This window comes from Bubalus bubalis, chromosome 3 (genome assembly GCF_019923935.1).
Source record: "Bubalus bubalis isolate 160015118507 breed Murrah chromosome 3, NDDB_SH_1, whole genome shotgun sequence".
Classification (NCBI taxonomy): Eukaryota; Metazoa; Chordata; class Mammalia; order Artiodactyla; family Bovidae; genus Bubalus; species Bubalus bubalis.
The window spans coordinates 171,750,589-171,773,193 of NC_059159.1; the positions used below are offsets into that span (position 1 = coordinate 171,750,589).

General features: G+C 40.7%; 1 protein-coding gene across 2 annotated transcripts in view; it reads right to left on the reverse strand.

The window, feature by feature from the left end:
- Nucleotides 1-5,393: 5,393 nt before the first annotated feature.
- MEGF9 (multiple EGF like domains 9) overlaps nucleotides 5,394-22,605 on the reverse strand; it is an 81,005-nt gene continuing 63,793 nt past the window's right edge. Inside the window, exons 4-6 of one of the 2 annotated variants that reach the window (XM_044940537.2) lie at nucleotides 12,644-12,787; nucleotides 11,866-12,135; nucleotides 5,394-6,163 (exon numbers count right to left, since the gene is read on the reverse strand). In XM_044940537.2, coding sequence (XP_044796472.2) covers nucleotides 6,018-6,163; nucleotides 11,866-12,135; nucleotides 12,644-12,787 — 560 coding nt within the window. In that variant the 3' untranslated portion in view covers nucleotides 5,394-6,017. Of the gene's footprint in view, nucleotides 6,164-6,586; nucleotides 10,084-11,865; nucleotides 12,136-12,643; nucleotides 12,788-22,605 lie in introns of those variants that run through there. The other variant, XM_006054130.4, reaches the window with a different exon arrangement.

Sequence of the window (22,605 nt, forward strand, 5' to 3'; positions counted from 1 at the left end):
CTACAGACGTGGCACGCGCTGGGGTGCTTCCCATGCGTCCTCAGTGCGCTCTAAGGGGTCAGCATCATTGCTCTTCTACAGGGAGGACAGAAGGACTAGGGGCCCTCTGTTAACCTGCCCAAGGCATGACACTGGAGCCTGCACTGGAATCCTCTCTTCTTCCAAAGCTGATGCTCTTTGTATCGTTAAAGAGCTTTTCATTTGCTTTTTGTATTGTTAAAGAGCTTTTCTGTTGATGTTCCAAGATGTATCCATTCATTAGTAATAGCTAAGTAATCTGTCTGTATAGTCAAAGCTATGTAGTCATGTACAGATGTGAGAGTTGGTACATGGAGAAGGAAATCAATCCTGAATATTCACTGGAAGGTCTAATGCTGAAGGTGAAGCTCCAATACTTGGGCCACCTGATGCGAAGAGCCAACTCATTGGAAAGGACCCTGATGCTGCAGAAGATTGAGGGTGGGAGGAGAAGGGGGTGGCAGAAAATGAGACAGTTGATAGCATCACTGATTTAATGGACATGAATTTGAGCAAGCGCCAGGAGACAGTGGAGGACAGAGAAACCTGGCATGCTGCAGTCCATGGGGTCGCAAAGAGTCGGACATGACTGAGCGACTGAACAACAAGTAATCTATGTCGTTGGTTGCTGGGAAAGTAAGCTAAATTAGGTGTCAGTTGCTAATGTTCAGTTCAGTTCAGTTCAGTTGCTCAGTCATGTCCGACTCTTTGAGACCCCATGGACTGCAGCACGCCGGGCCTCCCTGTCCATCACCAACTCCCGGAGTCCACCCAAACTCATGTCCATTGAGTCAGTGATGCCATCCAGCCATCTCATCCTCTGTGGTCCCCTTCTCCTCCTGCCTTCGATCTTTCTCGGCATCAGGGTCTTTTCAAATGAGTCAGCTCTTGGCATCAGGTGGCCAAAGTACTGGAGTTTCAGCTTCAACATCAGTCCTTCCAATGAACACCCAGGACTGATCTCCTTTAGGATGGACTGGTTGGATCTCCTTGCAGTCCAAGGGACTCTCAAGAGTCTTCTCCAACACCACAGTTCAAAAGCATCAATTCTTCTGCTCTCGGCTTTCTTTATAGTCCAACTCTCACATCCATACATGACTATTGGAAAAACCATAGCCTTGACTAGACGGACCTTTGTTGACAAAGTAATGTCTCTGATTTTTAATATGCTGTCTAGGTTAGTCATAACTTTCCTTCCAAGGAGTAAGCATCTTTTAATTTCATGGCTGCAGTCACCACTTGCAGTGACTTTGGAGCCCAGAAAAATAAAGTCTGACAGTTTCCCCATCTATTTGCCATGAAGTGATGGGACCAGATGCCATGATCTTCGTTTTCTGAATGTTGAGCTTTAAGCCAACTTTTTCACTCTCCACTTTCACTTTCATCAAGAGGCTTTTTAGTTCTTCCCTTTCTGTCATAAGGGTGGTGTCATCTGCATATCTGAGGTTATTGATATTTCTCCCAGCAATCTTGATTCCAGCTTGTGCTTCTTCCAGCCGAGCGTTTCTCATGATGTACTCTGCATATAAGTTAAATAAGCAGGGTGACAATATACAGCCTTGACATACTCCTTTTCCTATTTGGAACCAGTCTGTTGTTCCATGTCCAGTTCTAACTGTTGCTTCCTGACCTGCATACAGGTTTCTCAAGAGGCAGATCAGGTGGTCTGGTATTCCCATCTCTTTCAGAATTTTCCACAGTTTATTGTGATCCACACAGTCAGAGGCTTTGGCATAGTTGCTAATGTAGTCTTAGCCTAACTTCGCTAGTGTACCTCCTCCTCCTCTTTGAAATACTAAACTGGTCCTTTCATCCTTAATTGGTGGCTTAATGATCTCTGTCTTTTAATATAAAAAGGTGAGGTACAAATTATAAGTAAATGAAGCTCATTCTTTACCCGGGACCAATACCTGTTAATATATCTGCTTCCTTTCCATTTTAACTGGAGCAAATTCAAAACATAACTGTTAACCAAACTCTGATCCTTGCTCTGGAATACAAAGCCCTCTCCATTTCAGACAATTCCTTTGGGGATTCATGGCCCATTGGAGTCTACACAAGTTGCCTAACTGCCCCCAAATTATTACCTCAAGTAAAACAGAATCTACACAGACGATCATTAATGTCCCTATCCTTGTCTGGAAGAATCTCATCTCTTGCCAGAAGTAGCCTCTCCTGGAGAATCCCCTGGCCATGATTAGAGATAACAATGGCTCATTTGGGAAATATTTGGGGGGAATTAAAAAGCTGAGATACAGCCTCTCGGTTCTGCAAGCTTCTGAAAACAAAGGCAGAAAGGGGAGGATGCCAAAAGCATCCACATAGCAGACTAAGTTTGCTTCCTGCCCAGTCGCGCATGTGTGAGGTGCACAGCCCTGTCTGTGGGCAGGACCTCCGTGCAGCGCGGAGTGAGCTTCACCGGCCCCGCTCCACTGGAGGGGGTTCTGCGCTGTTCATTCCCAGCGTCCCTCAGAAACATCCCTGTTTACAAGTGGCTTGGTGCCGCCCCAAATCGCAGTCTATTTGGTTTCCGGTTTAGACCTGCTTCACTTTAAAGCCTTCTTTGCAGTTCTTACACGCCTTTACTGTATTTACCAGTGTAAGCACCGCAGTATAGCAGAGTCCATCATTCACTCATTCACTCACGTTTGTTGAGCACTTTCTGGTGCCAGGACTGTGCTTGGCAATGGCATTAAAAAATGAAGACAGTCCCAGCCCTCAAATTGAACAGATAATGTAATGATATCCATCATCATTATCTTTATACTCATGTACTCATCATTCCTGTTTCTTTATAGTTTTCCTGTATAATGTCTTTCTTTTTAAACAATATATTACATTTTCCATTTTTGGTCATTACATATAAGAAATCATATTGTATGTATTCTATGCCTAGCTTTTTTTGCTTGACATTATGTCTTGAGACTCATCCATATTGATGTAGATAGCTGTAATTCATTCATTTTTGACCACCGTATAAAATTCTATTCAAAGTATATGGATCAGTTCAGTTCAGTTACTCAGTCGTGTCCGACTCTTTCATTCATTTTTGACCACTGTATAAAATTCTATTCAAAGTATATGGATGCTGCTGCTGCTGCTGCTGCTGAGTCGCTTCAGTCATGTCCGACTCTGTGCGACCCCATGGACTGCAGCCCACCAGGCTCCCCCGTCCCTGGGATTCTCCAGGCAAGAACACTGGAGTGGGTTGCCATTTCCTTCTCCAATGCGTGAAAGCGGAAAGTGAAAGTGACGTCGCTCAGTCATGTCTGACTCTTAGCGACCCATGGACTGCAGCCCACCAGGCTCCTCTGTCCATGGGACTCTCCAGGCAAGAGTACTGGAGTGGGGTGCCATTGCCTTCTCCCAAGTATATGGATAGGCCACAATTAATCCGTCCTTCTACTGATAGGCAATTGGGATGTTTCCAGTTATTTTGCTATGACAAATGATGCTGCAATGAAGAGTTTGAAACGTGGGTCCTGGTACACATAGGTAAGTTTCTCTAAACTTACCTGGTATATACCAGGAGTAGAATTGCATGCACATTTTCAAAATATTCTATTTTTTATTGTTTTAATTCTGTTTCTAATCATTCTTCCTTATTCTTAATGACCAAATGTTAATTTAACAGTGTATGCACTAAGCCATGTCTACGGTTGAACATCTAAAGTTCGTCTCCACTTTTTAAACTTTATATACAACTCGGGGTAAGATTTTTTTTTCCACACAAAAATTTCTGCTTTTTAGGTCATTTTCTTATGAGGGATTTCTGGAAGTGGATTCCTTGAATCAAGGCTGAACTGATTTACATTCAATGAGCGAGAGGATTATGGCTGAAATATAGAAAGGAATCCGCATCCTAGGAGCCATCAATCTTTTTGGGACCATAGATCCTCTAGAGACTATGATTAAGAGTATGGACCTTTTCTCCAGGAAAAAAAAAAAAAGCACATACACACTGTTTCTGTTCACAAGTAAGCATTGCACACTCGTGTTCACAATTTCAAGGGTTTCTCAGACCCTCTGAATCGTGTATGCTGACATCTCTATTAAATAAGACTTACTGTCTTACCCACTGAATACAAAATTTCTTATACTGCTTCACCAAATAAGTTCAGATCAACTACTGCACCTGTCAAGTACTTTTTGTTTTAAACCACCATTTACTGAGTACCCACAGCATGCCAGCACTGTGCCAGATACGAGAGGCGAAAGAGCACGTGCTCCTGGCTTCAAGGGTTGCAGTTTACCAAGGAAGACACAACATAACAAGTATTGTTAATAAAATATGTGCAATAGGAGAATTCTTCTTTAGGCCAACGGGGGTATATGTTAAGGACTTATCAATCCTCTTTTATCAAGCAGTTGCAAAGAATGAATAAACATTTTCCAGGACGTTATAGATAGAAGAGACAGTACCAGCAAAGGGAAAAAGACATCATATAACCTGGCAAATACAGGAAATTATACATTATTTTAATACGGTTGGTAGTGAGCATAAGGAAGGGTTAAGACTCTTCCTTAACTGGAGCAGAGATTGAAGCGAAGTTAAAGTCGCTCAGTCGTGTCTGACTCTTTGTGATCCCATGGACTATACAGTCCATGGAATTCTCCAGACCAGAATAGGGTGCATAGCCTTTCCCTTCTCCAGGGGATCTTCCCAACCCAGGGATTGAATCCAGGTCCCTAACATGGCAGGCGGATTCTTTAGCAGCTGAGCCACAAGGGAAACCCAAGAATAGTAGAGTGGGTAGCCTATCCTTTCTCCAGTGGTTCTTCTCAACCCAGGAATTGAACTGGGGTCTCCTGCACTGCAGGCGGATTCTTTGCCAACTGAGCCATGAGGGATGCCCAATGGATCTCATAGAAAGAAAGAAAGAAAGAAAGTGACGTTACTCAGTCGTGTCTGACTCTTTGCGACCCCAAGGACTGTAGCCTACCACGCTCCTCTGTCCATGGAATTTTCCAGGCAAGAGTACTGGAGTGCTTTGCCATTTCCTTCTCCAGAGGATCTTCCGGACCCAGGAACTGAACCCAGTCTCCCTCATTGTAGGCAGACGCTTTAACATCTGAGCTACCAGGGAAGTCCAATGGATCTCATAGGGGACGAGTATTAAACAAGATTATATGTTAATACATGCTTTTTGCTTCAGGGTGTTTTGAGAGGAGGAATTGTCTTCGTGTGGCATTTTTTTCCCCTAAGTGGAAAACATTCTTTAAAGGAACTTCTTAAAACAGAAAGCTTGATCAATAAACGCAGGACACAAAGATTTTCACGAAGCAGTTTGAAAGTAAGTGATCTGTGACACATATTAAAAGACTTCCAACAACTGTGACCACATAAAAAAGTAAAACAGCAAATCTACAACAGGTACAAATTATATACATTTATTTTTTAATAATTTTAAATACCACTCTTGTATAAATTCTTTCTTATATTCAAATCATACACAAATTTAGAAATGCATCATGAAGCCTCGTCCGGCATATGTATGAGACATGTTTTTAAGATGTGCGTTAGAATTTTAGTGACATAAATACGATTTTAATGTTTCAGAAACAGTCCCAATTGCTTGGGCAGACATTTAGCGTATCACCGAGTGCCTGCCTAGCACGCAGGCGCTTTCAATCGGCCGGCTCCCAGGCCGGCGCCTCAGGCCCGCTCTCGCGCTCCAGGGCCGCTGCTGCAGTTACTGCAGACGGCTCCCGGTGGCCTCTGAAAGAGCATCATTCGACCACTGACACTCTGGGCATCCGTAACCTTTTTAGTTCACGTGGTATCATTCGATTTCTTCAGGTGAACCAGTGTGCTCTTCCTGCTTCTTCCCTTGGCGTAGTCACTGGCTCAAGGTTGAAGGGAAAACTTACACTAACCTCCTGTCACTCCCCTGCACACACCAAACTCGCTTCAGCTCCCAAACTCCTACCGAGACGATCATAACAGACCGAAGGCTCTTCGTCAATGAGGCCAGAGATGCTTCCTTTGCTCTAACGGGTTACCTTGGGTTGCTTTTTAGTTTTCGGTAATTTTTGTGGGAGCTTTCTTTCCTTGTGATATATAAATTGAACTCCTTCCCACACACCTCAAAATATAAGAACCAGGGAATGTTCATAATCAGAGGTGCTATGTTGACCGTATGTCCTACAAAGAAAGACAGGACCAAAGTGAATGATTTAATAATGCGGTCCAAACTAGGGCTGTCAGCAGGAAGGGCTGTCGCTTCAGCTCTCTGGCTCCAGAGCAGCACGAGAAGGGCTACACGTCCTCCAGGCACTCAGCTGGCCACAGCGAGCTGCAGGTCACTGAGTGCTGCTTTAACGGTCAAAGCCTCCTGGGAATCCTGGGGCGAGAGCACAGACATACAACGCGATGCTTCCACAAATCCTCTCCCCCCAAAACCTCTCTCCTCCCATTCCGTGTCAGCTCTGTTCGCTCTTAAAATTCAGGTTCCCTAAGAGTAACACATTAAGTCCACAGGACCTTAGTATACATGAGGTTTAGTTTTATCACCATTTTTCTCTGTAACTAGAGGAATTCTATTAGTAAGACACCTCTGGGAGCTAGAGGACAGCAGTCGGAAGGGGAAAGTAAAGGAGGACAGACACACTTCTCAACACCACCCAGGACATCTGACTGTCAGAAATGCAGAGAGCTCAGTGCAACGAATCAGTGAGGATGAAAATGGCACCCACAGCAGTATCCGTCATTCATCAATCAGACTCACACTAGTCTCACCGCATTTGAAAATAAACACATCCCTACTTCTGAGACACTCTTAGTCTTTGTAAAGGACGTACGGGACCCTGGCGCGTGGGGATCACACTTCTAGCGGAATGACTGCTGTGCGAAGCATTTCAGGCCACTTTCCTAGTGTGATTTTGGTGATAGATCACTTCATGATGGATTTCTACTTTAGAGCAAAATTACTTCCACCAGCAGAAACACAGAACACTAAAGAATATTATTTAAAATAGATTTTAAGAGCTTAATTTTTTTCCACCAGGATAAATTAAGAACATGACCTAGGCTCTGTTCATAAATATGTAAACGTTCTTTGTGATTCGATTTTTGCAATTCCTTTTAACGTCTGTTTCAAGGAATGTCTACATAGCCAGAATCTGGACTGTTGGTTCAGCTTTGGCTCTTAGACCCCAACAAACTCTTTCTTTCTTTATTGTGTTAACTTCTGTTGAACAAACGTTCATTTCCCACTATCCTCAATCCCTGGCTTTGACAGCGTGATAATCTGGGAAAAAGGCATATGTCACTTTACACAATTCCTTGGAACAGTCTCTATACGCATATGTGGCAGCTGCTGGGGAAATCAGGTTTTCTTTTCCTGCTTGGAAAGATCAGTTTCCTTTTATGAAGCACAGACTTGTATTTTTATTTTCTTATCACCAACACTGGCTTCAGAGAGTAATCCTCCATGTTCTTTCTGCAAAGTCCTTCGTGGCTATATAGCCCTGGATTGTACCTTGTATTTACAAAAATCAGAAACATTCACAGATGGGATTCTTCCTCCCAGCCTTCCAATGTCTGCAGCTGGGTCATTTCTGCACAAGCATACAGCTGAAAAAAACAAGTGCTTCTGAGTTAGGAGTCCTGATTCCAAGCCTAATGACATATGGTGTAGCCTTGAACACGACATTTAACCTCACCGATCACTGGGAACAACAATTACTTCCTCAAAGGCCCACAGTGAGGAACAAAGGACACAGGTACAGAAAGACGCCTTGCAAACTGCAGAGGGCTACAGAAACATTATCTAATTTTAATGTAATCTCTACTTTCATGAGCAACGGCCAGATATCCAGAGCCTCTCCATTACTAGAAGTAGATTATCTGCCTGTACATCCTCCGGAGCATCATCTCCAACTGCAGAGGGATGACCAAATTCCAGGTTTTTCTCTGGAGAAGTCAGGCAGGGTGATCAGCTTGGCAGGGTTTCGTAGGTGTAATTTTTGCTTTTTTTTTTTTCCTAACTACTTGACAGTTTGTTCTTCCTCCTAATAAATATCTGCATTTGACTTCTGGTTGTTTTTCCTGGCTTTGCTTAATCCACAGTCTGTCAACATCATAATTAGAGGAGAGCAAAGGCAGAGATGGCCTCGAAGAAAAAACTGCGTCTAAATGCAATGCCTGACTATACCCTCTCAACCACAGAGCCACCCTCCAGCCAGACAGGAAGATACAAGAACTGCAGCACTGCAGGACGCGGCCCACACCCCGTGGCATCTGAGTGACCGGCTACATTCGAATGCAGGAGTATTTGGGGGCGGGAGAGGATATAAATATTTCACAGGTATGATATTTCACAGCGGATCCCAAGTGATATGATGGCTTTTCTTTTGGAGCTAAAACATTTCTTCCTTTGGAAGACTATTGTTACTTAAAAAAATTTTTTTAATAAGCATGTGTTTGTTCTACTTTAATCTATGTAAAATATAGAGAAGCTAATGTCTAAATAGGTGAGTAGTTTGGAGAATGCAGCCTTGTGTCCCAGCTTAACTAGTTTGGAGAATGCAGCCTTGTGTCCCAGCTTAACAATCATTGTCTTCAAAATCTATTGCTTGAATCTATAGGATGTCAAAGACGATAGAACTCTACTTTTAGACTGAAAAAGGGAAAAATTAGAAACATCCAACCTCTTATAAATTTCAACAATGTCAAAAGAGGGACTAAAAATCACTGATGCTCACCAGAGTCCCAGCTCTAGCAATATTGCCATCTATTTTACAGTATTTTAACCCCATATTTTCTTTTTACAATGCCATTAACTGCTATACAAATAAATTCTAGATGATAAAATAAGACATGATTTTTTTTTTTTACAAATAGATACAAATACAATGCTGACCAGATATTCTACATTAACTATATACACCTTATTTCTCTAGAGGCAGGAATATTCCTTATTTTTAAACAATTTATCATTTACACTGAGGCCCTAAGGAGAATCATCAGCTTTATGCTTTCCCAGACATTGCCTTCCTCTCTCTACCATTAGAAGCTTATCCTGTGCTTTAATCTTATTATTGAGCAAAAACTCTGGAAAGAAAAATCAAACCCTTCTAAAGATCTTCTTGGGACTTCACTGCCCCTATTATAGAAACAATCAAGATTGTGTATTATGACACAGCCCAAATATCAGCTTTTCCTCAAGGATGTCTTTTAGTGCAGTAAAATGAATATCCTTCCTGGCCTTCCTTTATCAAGAATGGAGATCAAGTCTTCTGGCAGTCCTTTCCCCCTCCACATCCATCATCCTGTTTCCACTGATGGTGAACATTCCCCCAGGAATCTGTTTGGAGGTCAAAGCAGACTGGGGCTGCACTGAGAGGCCCAGCCTTCTACCCTTCCATGTGGTTCGGTACAAAAATATACTTTACTTCAAGTCCTCATTGTCAGTGACTGCTTCAGATCTTCATGGGAAAACTAGGAGTAACAGGCTAAGTACATTACACATTTGTACCTGAAAATTTCCGATGCAGTATATGCCTTTGCTTTCTCATCTCAGCGACTCTACCCAGGCTGTGGCGCAGAGAATGATGCTGTCTTAGTAAGCACTGTGGCCTTCAAGTCCAGGAGAACAGCTCTGGCTCCTCCTCAGGCTTTATAGTTATGCATTGGGGTCGTCAGGGTCAGCTGCCCGTTGGGAGCCACTTCATTGCCATCATCTTCCAACAATCCTGACACATCTGCGTTGGGAATGCTGTCGTGGTAGCTGCTGAAACTGATATTGTCTTCTTTCAGCTCAATGGTCCAAAAGGGGGCGTTGAGTTTCCGGTTTTGGTACTCCCGGTACATATACACAGCCCCCACAAACCCCATCAGCAGCACCACCACAATGATGATGACTGTCAGAATGATGATGTTAAATTGGGTCCATGATACGTCAGCTAAGGCCGACGTGCTGTTTTCTGCAGAGCTTACTGAAAAGATAGTCTGCGGGGTTGTAGGGGTAAAGGTACTATTTATAACAGGGGTGGGCACTGATGTGGTCAAAGAGGCATTGGAAACCAAAATGGTAGAACCTTCAGGTGTTGGAACAATAACTTCTGAAAATAAAAACAGAGAATGAAATGTAAAAGACAAAATATCTTGTTTTAAGAAACAATAAAAGAAATACACATGGGAGTGGAAGTTGATATGGGATGTTGACATGATACTCTGCTTTAAAGTAATGCAAGTTAAAAAATAATTTCTCAAGAAATATAGTGGAAAGAATCAGGGCCTAGAAAACTAGATTATTACATCCATGGCTGTTATCCAAAATGTATATAATATCCATACTAAAATCTTTGGGAAAATTCTAACGTTGGAGTTCTCTGTCCTCCTGTGCTCTTGAATAGATCCATACAAGTTCCTGAGAAGGCAGTTAGTATGTCCCTAGTGACTTCTAAAGCACTTTGTTAAAAGTGAAAGGGATAGCTAATACTTGTTTGAACTAAAATAAGTTCAGCATGTCTGATGGCACTTCATAAAGGTAAAATTCTCTTTAATGGGGGCAAAAACAAAATAGGGAAAATTGCATTTCTAGTTGCTTCTGAAAACCACAATTTAAATGGCCATAGTTGACAACAGCTGAGAGAGAAAACAGCCATTGCCAGCATAGTGATTTTTCCTTTAAATAGATTATAGTTATTTTACAACTAAGGTACTATACTGTGTACTTCTAATGCAGCATAGCTCAGTAGAAATACCAAAAGCTTTGGGATCAAGTAGAACTGTGTAGCAATAAATAAGTGAGCCAATCTTCTTAAAACTGAGATTCCTCACCTATGAAATGGGAATAACGGTATCTATTTTACAGAGTCTTTGAGAAGGATTAAATAAAGTATAGAACATCATTACGTTTAATGTCCATAGTGCGTGGCACATACTAGGCACTCGATAAAATGATCCCTATTATCATCACAATTCATCACCACAGCCGGGCACATCAATCCACCCTAAAAAGAGGCGTGTCTTACATTCCCTAATAGCTAATAAGAAAGGTCATCACAGCCCGGTCAGCTAAATACGGACAAGGCGTATGCCTCCAGTGGGAAAGAAAATTGAGTGACAGGTTCTCTGGACTAGGGATAGGGTTCAATCTGAGTGTTTGAGCCTTGATCACAGCAGAATAAGGATAGCAAGAAAATGGTAGAGGACTAACTCTTGCCACAGGGCAACTGTATCAGCCCAGGATTCGGCTTCTGTCAGAATATCAAAGAACAGTTTATAGAAGAGCATGGTCTGATCTCTATGACCTAAGAAAGTCTGAATATCCCCAACTCATCCAGAATTTCCAATCATTAATTTTTATCTGAACCCTTACTGAACTTCCCTGTAAGAAACATTTTGCCACATGAGTAACTTTCTTCTTTCAAAAATGAAGGAATATTTTTACTATTTCCTCCATCAGGTGGGAAAACTTAGGCTCAAAGTTAGGACAGAAGCTGGAATAAATTCTTATTTCTCAGCTAACTTCTAGTCAGGTTGTAGGTTTCTACTTAAAAAGATCTTTGATGATCCCTGGAAGTGATGAGAATACAGGAAGCAAAAGATAAAAGAAATGACAGGACTTTAAATTATTAAAATAAAAACAGATGAAGAGAAGATGTGAGAACGCCGCAATGACTTCATCATGGTCCTCAAACTTCTGGAGTTGACTCTGGAGTCTCAGCAGAGCAGCAGGAATAGAAGGGAATCTCTTTGCGCAAATCTCTATCGAAATCTATTTCCCAAAAACACTTCCCTGGTGGGACTGGAAGCTTTTACAAAGCTAAAAGTAGCTGTCCTGACATTTTCCTTGCTAGGTTAGGATATTAAATTTACACCCTTAGGCGAAGTTTTACCTTTCGTGATGCAATTTCCCTCGCGGTCTCGATCGTAACCATCCAGGCAGTTTTCACACCAAAAGCCAGTGGTGTTGTGGAGGCAGCTGATGCACTCCCCGCTCTCGGGCTTACAAACCTTTGGAGTCTGAACTGGGTCCACGTGGCCGTGGCACTGGCACTCCACACAGATGCTGTCAGAACTATAGTAGCCGTGGTTACAGTCGTTGCAGTTCTGGCCCGTGTAACCCTCTTTACACTGCACACATTCAGGTTCCCATTCACCCAACTCTAAAGAGCAAGAACACCAACATGGTTTAGTACAATTTCAAGTTGCTTCAAAATGCAAAACTGCTACTAACCCCGCACCCCGCCCCCCGCCCCACCCCACACATACAAAAAAACTTTTTACAGTCTCCGCCTATTATCTCCTCTCAAACTTAAGAAACACATGGAATCCAAAGTAACAATTTACACCTTATTTATTAATTGTCCAGAAAACCTATTTAGGTAGAGAACAAAGGAAGTATGCTCATCTAAAAAATCTGAGTAATTGAGATGGAGAGGCACTCGTAATTCTTTTATTTCTTCCTCTTTAATCGCGTAAGACAGGATAAAATACAGTTTTAACAACAACTTCCTCATCCCTCCTTTGCGTCTCATTTCACAAATGCATTTACTGCAAAGCTTTACTGTTTTTATAACTCCCTTTCATCTACAGCATCTAGAACTCTCTACCTGCTGATCACTGACTCACTGATTTTTCCTCTAAAAACGAGTATTTAGAGAAAGGCCTTACTTATGATACAACTGCCTGTAGATGTCACTGCTGAACAAGGGCAGCGAAGACATTCTTTCGAGCCATCAGGACTCTGATAAAATCCTTCTGTGCATTCTTCACAGTGATCCCCTTTGCTGTTATCCTGGCAATTGAAACAAGCACCTAAAAGAAGCAAATCATTTTAAGAAGTTAAAGATTTACTGCAAAAGCACGGTAACTTTAAATAAATTATATGTACCTACAAACCAAAAAAACCTTAAGCGGAAACCAGAAAAAGTCACCCAACACAGGTCACAGAGTTCAGTTTCTCTCCCATCTTACTTCTGCACTGAACAGGCCTACAGCTCCGGTCCCTACGAGCCTGTAAGCGCTTTAGGGAGAGGTTGGGTACATGGCTAGAGTTGTGATAAGCCCTTGTTGATTGATTGACTACATACCGAAAGCAGGCCAACAATTTGCAAAGAAAAAAAAAAAACAACCTAAAGATCTATTAAAAGAAGAATAGATAAACTGTGTTATTTCCTTGGTTGGGTTCTGTAGCTAAATAAGTAAACTAGGCCTATATGTATGAATACACATAAATCCTACAAATATCGCATGGAAAAAAGCAAACTGCAGAATAATACATAAAAAGGGAGTGTTTAATTATTTTGTACAAATTAATTGATTTTTAAAATTTGGGGGGGAACTTTTGTACAAATTAATTGATTTAAAAAATTATCATATGTGAAATAGATTGTCAGTCCAGGTTCTTTGCATGAGACAGGGTGCTCAGGGCTGGTGCACTGGGATGACCCTGAGGGATGTGATGGGGAGGGAGGGTCAGGATGGGGACCACATGTACACCCGTGGTGGATTCATGTCAATGTATGGCAAAACCACTGTGATACTGTAAAGTAATTAGCCTCCAATTAAAATAAATTTAAACAAATAATAAAATAAAAATGTATAAAATAACCTAAGTCCAAAATTAACCAATAACTTTACCCCCCACAGGAAGAACCTCAGAGCATATGAAGTATAATCACTCCTCCCTTGACCTAAATATATGAAAATAGTATATATTAATTCTATCTTTATTTCTCACAATTCCTTCTTATGTCTTGAGTTTTCTTAGTTGCGTTTATCTAAAATATCCATATTACCCTCATTTAAAAGAGTGATTTATGCTTTGTAATTAATTCTATGTTCAGAGATTTTTCCTCTCAACTCAATGAACATTTATTCCTCTGCAAAAAAAATTAAAAAATAAAAATTTTTTTGGCAAATTGCAAGGAACGTGGGATCTTCGCTCCCCAACCCGGGGTCAGATCTGCATCCCCCGCACTGGGAGCCCCGAGTCTGGAGTCTCAACCACTGCACTGCCAGGGAAGGCCCCTGATCCACTGACTGGAGTAAAAATTTAAAAGCCATGCTAAACAATACTAAGCAAGTGGGTACATAATACTCTAGGCAGAGGGATACATTCAAATACAATAAAAACTAACCATAGACTGAGAGGGTATAGGCAAGTTTTATGCTTTGTTTATCTCTGTAGAGGGAGGGAAGAAAATGAAAGTAGGGAAGAAAAACAAAGAGAAGGACTCCAACTCTATTTGGAAATTTTCTATTAAGCAAAATACCAAAATGTTAATAGTTCTCTAGGTGTGGGTACATGAGTATTTGTCATATTATGCTCCATATGGCTTTATATTTTAAAATTTAAAATAAAAATGAAAACAATAATGAAATGAAAAGGAAGGAGCCAAGCAAAGCTCTCTGTGTCTTAATAATACCCTTTGGTCCCATTAGAAAGGACATTCGATGAGCACTGAAGGAGCATAATGTCTACAAACGGAACGAAACCATATAGTATAATTTACATTCAAAGAGACACTCAGAACTACTATCACAGAAATGAGTAAAGTCTATATAGAAATCTAGGAAGACAATAAAACGTTTACATGCTAAGCTAACTACAGTTCAATGCTAAAACCATCATAAATAATTTTATTTGATTCCTCTTCCTCACTAGTGAAATATTTACAAAAAAGAAGAGACAGAATGAGATCGTGTAATAAAATGATCTGACAACTGGAATAACATTTGAAAAACTAAAAGAATGATTAATATACATACAATTATTAACATACATGTCAACTCTCAACTCTTAATTACAGCAAAGTTCTTTGAAACTTCATGAACTTATTTAGAAAGACATTTTAAAATTTTTTTATAAGAACACTTAACCCTTAAATCACATTTGCATGTAAATGTCACTTTTAATCATATAACTTTCAAGGTCTGATACTGCGAATGATATATTCCATATATGCAACAAAGTAGTATATCCTCATATAGTGATGAACACTTCAGGTACCGATTTCTTCCCAGATCCTATTATATCCTGATCCCTCTTTAGCTATGTATCTTCGTGATGATAAAAATAGCTGAAAAATACATACTAGGAAACTGTACATTCTTGTTGTAAAAATAAAATAATGTTAAAAGTCAAAGTGTTCTGCAGGCTGGAAAATACAAAACTTGCTTTATGTATAAAATCTGTCTACCTGCTCTCCCCATATTAAAAATGTTCAATGGAAATAATTATGTATATATAAGATTTTGCTCCTATAATGTTATTGGACCTACATGCTTTTTATTTTGGGACTTTCTACTATTCTAGAAAAGACCCCAAGCATCTGTCTTTCTGCTTATCACAATACAGTTTCACTCTCCTAAACCATTTATTTTAGAGCATTTTACATTTTCTCCAGAAAATTTTTTAATTTTGATTTTTTTATGCCATAAGCTGTAATGAGAAGTCAATAAGAAAAAAATAACTCTACATGGTGAGTATGTTATCTTAAAAGTAAGGATGAAAACAAGTATAACAATAGAATTCACAGGTTTTTGAAAACTCATCACTCTATACTGTTTAAAAATCACATGCACCTGGAACACAGCTAGAGAATAAACAAGATTAATACGGACAGACCAAACATAAATACACCAGAATGCTCACTACAGAAATGAGGGGCATCTGTCAGGTAAGTGTTTTCCCCTTTAACTTTCAAATTGTTTCTACTATGCATTTATCACTATTATTTTTACTATCTTAAATTTTTCTGATTATAAAATTAATACACTGTAAAGTATATCACATGCATACTGTAAAATATTTCAAGAACTGAGTTCAATTCAGTCACTCAGTTGTGTCCGACTCTTTGCAACCCCATGGACTACAGTATGCCAGGCCTCCCTGTCCATCACCAACTCCCAGAGCTTGCTCAAACTCAAGTACATCAAGTTGGTGATGCCATCCAACCATCTCATCCTCTGTCGCCCCCTTTTCCTCCTGACTTCAATCTTTCCGCAAATCAGGGTCTTTTCCAGTGAGTCAGTTCTTCACACCAGGTGTCCAAAGTATTGGAGCTTCAGCTTCCCCATCAGTCCTTCCAGTGAATATTCAGGACTGATTTCCTTTAGGATGGACTGGTTGGATCTCCTTGCAGTCCAAGGGACTCTCGAGAGTCTTCTCCAACACCACAGTTCAAAAGCATCAATTCTTCGGCGCTCAGCTTTCTTTATGGTCCAACTCTCACATCCATACATGACCACTGGAAAAAACCATAGCCTTGACTAGACGGACCTTTGTTGACAAAGTAATGTCTTTGCTTTTTAGTACACTGTCTAGGTTGGTCATAGCTTTTCTTCCAAGGAGCAAGCATCTTTTAATTTCATGGCTGCAGTCACCATCTGCAGTGATTTTGGAGCCCAAGAAAATAAAGTCTCTCACTGTTTCCATTGTTTCCCCATCTATTTGCCATGAAGTGATGGGACCAGATGCCGTGATCTTCATTTTTTGAATGCTGAGTTGTAGGCCAGCTTTTTCACTCTCCTCTTTCACTTTCATCAAAGCTCTTTAGTTCCTCTTAACTTTCTGTCATAAGGGTGGTGTCATCTGCATATCTGAGGTTACTGGTATTTCTCCTGGTAATTTTGATTCCAGCTTGTGCTTCATCCAGCCTGGCATTTTCATGATGTGCTCTGCATATGTTAAATAAGCAGCCTTGACGTACAGCCTTTCCCAATTTGGAACCAGTCTGTTGTTCCATGTCCGGTTCTAACTGTTGCTTCTTGACCTGCATACAGATTTCTCAGGAGACAGGTAAGGTGGTCTGGTATTCCCATCTCTTGAAGAATTTTCCCATCTCTTGAAGAAGTTTGTTGTGATCCACACAGTCAAAGACTTCAGCGTGCAACTTAAAAAGCATTTCATGTACAAAATTAAAGACTGATTTTTTATAATAAAAATAAAAATAACTTTAAAATCCATTTACAGTAGGAACTAATAATATGAATCTGCTTTTCTACCATCTTACAAATCCTCTTTGGGAGGCAACATAGCATAAGAAAAATGATATGTGTTTATCATTATCATGTATTTAATGTCAGATATGAGTTCTATTCTCAGCTGAACCTCTTCAACAAATAGCTTCTCTGAGTGAAACTGAAAGTTGATCAGTCGTGTCCAACTCTTTGTGACACAATGGACTATACAGTCCATGGGATTCTCCAGGCCAGAATCCTGGAGTGGGTAGCTGTTTCCTTCTCCAGGGAATCTTCCCAACCCAGGGATCGAACCCAGGTCTTCTGCATTGCAGGCGGATTCTTTACCAGCTGAGCCACCAGGGAAGCTCAAGAATACTGGAGTGGGTAGCCTTCACCAGGGGGTCTTCTCGACCCAGGTATTGAACCAGGGTCTCCTGCAGTGCAGGTGGATTCTTTACCAGCTGAGCTACCAGGGAAGCTTCTCTGAGTGACCTTCAGCAAATAGCTTCTCTGAGTTTCACTTTTTTAATCTGTAAAATGGAATAATAACTCCCTGCCCAATGATTTAATATATGTAAATATTTCAGAGGGTGAAAAACTGCTCCATAGGATATAGTGTTTTCTCTTTAAGCTTCAAATTCCTCATCTATAAATTAGGAAAGTTGAACCGGATGAGACCTAAATTCCTTGTAAAACCAGAAACCTGAGAATCTTTTGATTATGATAAATGATATGCTATGAGAATTAGCTGGAGTGTAACTTTGTTCATTATGCTTTGCCTGGAACCTCCAAAATATAACAATACTGTCCTAAAATTCACATTTTCTTTGCTGAAAGATGGCCAAAGGAGCAAAAAAACAAAAAACAAAAAAAGGAACGAGTGTTTCCTGAAGATGATCTCATGCTCCTTGGCTAAGCATCAAAAAAGTCTGGTGGGGGTGACCAAGAAAATAACTGGTCAAAGGAAAGAATGTAGGATTCCTTTCCAACCAAACTCAGTAACAAAGTTTTGGAAACATAAATCACCACCTGTAAAAAGCATTTTCTTTCTTTATTTCACTATCTCTAGTTCACATATAACCTATCAGAAATGCAGCAAGTTACTTCGCTATTTTTTTTTAAAAATGCCTAATCTTCTCTACTGAGCAGAAGGCAAACTTTATCCTATTAAACAGAAAGAAGGACAGCCTAAGGAAACAAGGCAGCGGATAACAGAATCACCATAAGGTCCGAAATAAAGCCAGAGGCCAAGAAAACCTAGTTATGGGAGGCAGTTTGAATTTTATTCGAAGAGGGATGGGAAGCCTTTGGAGGGTTTGAGCATGGGAATGACATGATCCGGTTTTACATTTTTAAAAGATCATTCTGGTTGTTATGTGGAGACTGGACTGTGGTAGAGAGGGGCTCAGAGGATCGGGACAAGAAAAGGGGCAGAATGATCAGATGAGAGACGGTGAAAACAGTTCCGAGAGGTGACAGTTGCTTAGACAAGGAGGATGGCAATGAAGGTCACGCTGAATGGCAGGCTGAGCAGAACTCGCTGACGGACTGGATATTTACAACACATGCACACGTGCTGAGCCACTCAGGTCATGTTCACTGCTTTGCGATCCCATGGACTGAAGCTCTCCAGGCGCCTCTGTCCATTCTCCAGGCAAGAATACTGAAGTGGGTTGCCATGCCCTCCTTTGGGGGATCTTCCTGACTCAAGAGATTGAACCCACATCTCTTATGTCTCCAGCATTGGTAAATAGGTTTTTTATTATCACTAGTGCCACCTGGGAAGCCCCGGATATTTACAAAAAGGAAAAGCAAATATGACTCGTGTGGTGCCAGTCACCAAATGAAGAACACTAGGGGCAAAGTAGGCTTAGCTTATAGAGTAAAATAAAGAGCTGTTTTGGATGTGTCAGGGCTACAGTGCCACATGGAGAGCTCAAGTGAAGATGTCAAGGGCACTGTTATAGCTCGGAGTGTAGCAACCAAGGGAGAAATGTAAATCTGGTTATCAGAACATTTGCAGATGGCACTTAAATTCAAAGGACTGAATGAGATCATGCTGGGAAAAGTATAAATGCAGAAGACAAACGTGTCAAGACAAACCTCAGACACTCCAGGGCTTATAGCTGCAAAGATCTAGTAGAACTGATCATGAAAAAAAGGGGGAAATGGGTGATATCCTAAAGTGAAGAAAGTCACTGAGTGAGGAAGGAGTGGGCAAGTCCGTCAAGCTGCTGAGGGCAAGGTATTCACCATGTGACACTATGAATGCACGAAGGCACCTTAAATCCTCACAAAGAAGTACACGCTATGTGAACACAGCGAAGTGAAAGTCGCTCAGTCGTGTCTGACTCTTTGCAACCCCGTGCAGTCCATGGAATTCTCCAGGCCAGAATATTGGAGTGGGTAGCCTTTCCCTTCTCCAGGGGATCTTCCCAACCCAGGCATCGAACCCAGGTCTCCCATATTGCAGGAGGATTCTCTACCAGCTGAGCCACAAGGGAAGCCCATGTGAACATAAAATTTTAGCTCAAAAATAACAGTCCACCTACCTCCATTTTAAGGGAAATATGTGTTGAAGAAAGAAAATCTATAAAAATACAGGAGAACATAAAGAAGAAAAAAAAAATCACCGAAGAAATCTGTTATTAAGATCTTGAATACTTTCCCCTGAATCTCTCTTTTATATAGAGAAGTTTCGGGTTTTGCTTCTTAGACAGGCTAAATACAGGCACATGTAATTGTCCTGCTTCGTTCTCTCTCCCATGTTGGTGTCCGACTCTCTGGGACCCTAGGGACTGTGGCCCACCAGGCTCCCCTGTCCATGGGATTCTCCAGGCAAGAATACTGAGTGTGTTGCCATTTCCTTCACCAGGGGATCTTTCCAACCCAGGGACTGAACCCGAGTCTCCTGAATCACAAGCAGATTCTTCACCACTGAGCCACCTGGGAAGCCTATTTATTGTTGCTTGTAATGAGCCAGGCTCTGGATAAACATATTGCACTGAATCTTCATAACATAGCATTAGGCAGTTACTGCTATAATACCAAATTCCTAAGTGAAAAGACTAAGTAATTAGTCCAAGGTAAGTCAAGATTTCATTTTCTGTGCTCTTATAGTGTATTGCCTAGATAACTTGATTTACTTCATTTTCTGCTGTTAGAAGTAAAGTTGTCTAATGTCTTAGAGTTATAACTGCCACTGTGGTGAGCATCTTTGAACATAAAGCTTTTTATGAATTTTGAATTATTTCCTTAGAATTGATTTTGGGAAAAAGAACTACTTCATCAGGGAAGTACTTTTAAGACTTCTGATACACATTGCTTTCTAAAATATTTTTCTCAATATATTTTATCACAAAAAGGTTACTTTAAAAATCTAATTCAATCTAAAATATAAGGTATAGGTGAGATGAGGGGCGTGGGGGGAGTAAGGCCTGTGAAAATGCAGTAAGTGGCCACCAGAGGGCAATCTTATGTACCAGGACACTGTTGGGGGAGGAGGGGAGTCTTCAAAATTTGAGACAAAAGCAAAGACTGATTTTGTATTAAGCTGACAGTGTCATATGGAGTATCTATACTCTCTCATGTTAGAGTCAACTTTTATTATACTTCCAGAGAAATCTTTATTTCTTAATACTAGCCTTTAGAAATCATAACCATGAAAAGGACTTCTTTTGCCTTAAATTATCTCCTGACCAAAAACAGGTTGGGATTTACATGACATTTGAGAGAGCCACCCCACCGCCATGAGGACACTCACAAGTGAGAACCAGCAGTGGAGACTGCTGCCTGGTGCCACAGATGAACCGGGGAGCGACTTAAACCTACGCAACATGATGAGGCGCTTCCGTCATCCAGGACTGGAACTCATCTTTCCTCTGTAAGTTCTCCCATTCATTTGGTCATTCATCCAACAAAAAGCTAGTAAATACTTACTGTGGACTAATTTCCAAGCTAAATGTGTAAAATGGTGAACAAAACTAGTGTGAAACTTACAATGTAGTGAACAAATCATATATGACTCAACCACAAATAAAAGGTATTATTACAAACTGTGATATGTGCTATGAAAAAATACATGTATATGAGAGTGTATAGTTGGGAAACTGTCATTTAGCTTGGAGCATAGACTGCTTTCTAGTCAAAGTAACATTGAGCTGAAGGCCTGAAGGAAGGACATGGTTTAACAAGGCAAAGCGGCCAGGAGTGGGGGTACAAGTATAGTAGAAAGACCATTCCAGGCAGAGGAGAGATTATGTGCCAGAGATTTGTGACAGGGGAACATAACATAGTTTAGAAATAGAAGCCAGTGTGACTGGATCACGAACAGTAAAGAAAAAGAACAGCACAAGACAGAACTGGCAAGTAGGCAGGGACTGGATCGTGTAATTGAAAAAAATAACACAGTTCCTTCTAAATCAATTTGTTTCTCCTTAGACTAGAGGATTAGAATGAAGAATAAGATTTCAACACAGTCAAGGCTATGGTTTTTCCAGTGGTCATGTATGGATGTGAGAGTTGGACTATAAAGAAATCTGAGCGCCGAAGAATTGATGCTTTTGAACTGTGGTGTTGGAGAAGACTCTCGAGAGTCCCTTGGACTGCAAGGAGATCCAACCAGTCTATGCTAAAGGAGATCAGTCCTGGGTGTTCATTGCAGGGACTGATGTTGAAGTTGAAACTCCAATACTTTGGCCACCTGATGCAGAGAGCTGACTCATTTGAAAATACCCTGATGCTGGGAAAGATTGAGGGCAGGAGGAGAAGGGGACAACAGAGGATGAGATGGTTGGACGGCATCACTGACTCAATGGACATGGGTTTGGGTGGACTCCAGGAGTTGGTGAGGGACAGGGAGGCCTGGTGTGCTGCGGTTCATGGGGTCGCAAAGAGTCGGACACAGCTGAGCGACTGAACTGAACTGAACTGAAGACTAGAGGATTAGAATGAAGAATAAGATTTCAACACAGATTTTTTTTCCAGAGTACTTTCTGTTCAAATATTCTGCTACCTTAATTTCATAAAAACACTTGTTACTTATCAGACTAGTATGTTCTGATTTTTGTTGTTGGGGGGAAAAATGATTTCCAAGGAAGTATCTCTAATCCTTACATTTAGGAAAGAATAAGATTAGGAATATTTAGGAAAGATTTCTTAGAAAGGTTTAGGAAATAAGATTTAGGAAAGAATAAGAACTGAAGACCAGAGAAGTTAATTGTCTCTAGTTTTTAACAGTTTAACTAAGTTTGCCTAGATATGGTTTTCTTTGTTCCTGTACTGCCTAGGGTTTGCTGAGTTGTTTGAATCTGTGAGTTGGTCTCTTTCATTAATTTGGAAAACTCTTGGCCATTATCTTTTTAGATATTTGCTTCTGTCCCAGTATCTCTCTCCTTTCTTTCTGAGCCTTCAAGTACACTTATGTGAGACCTTCTGGCTGTATCCCACATGTCTTTTCTGCTCTGCTCTTTCCTTTGCATTTTTTCTCTCTATGCTGCAGTTTGGATATTTCAAACTGAACTGTATTTGAATCTACTAACCTTGTCTTCACTGTATACAATAGTATATAACTTTGTCTTCACAGTATATACTGTAGACTGCTATTAAGTCCATGCAATGAGGTATTAACTTCAGATGTTGTATTTTTCAATTCTAGATTGTTCTTT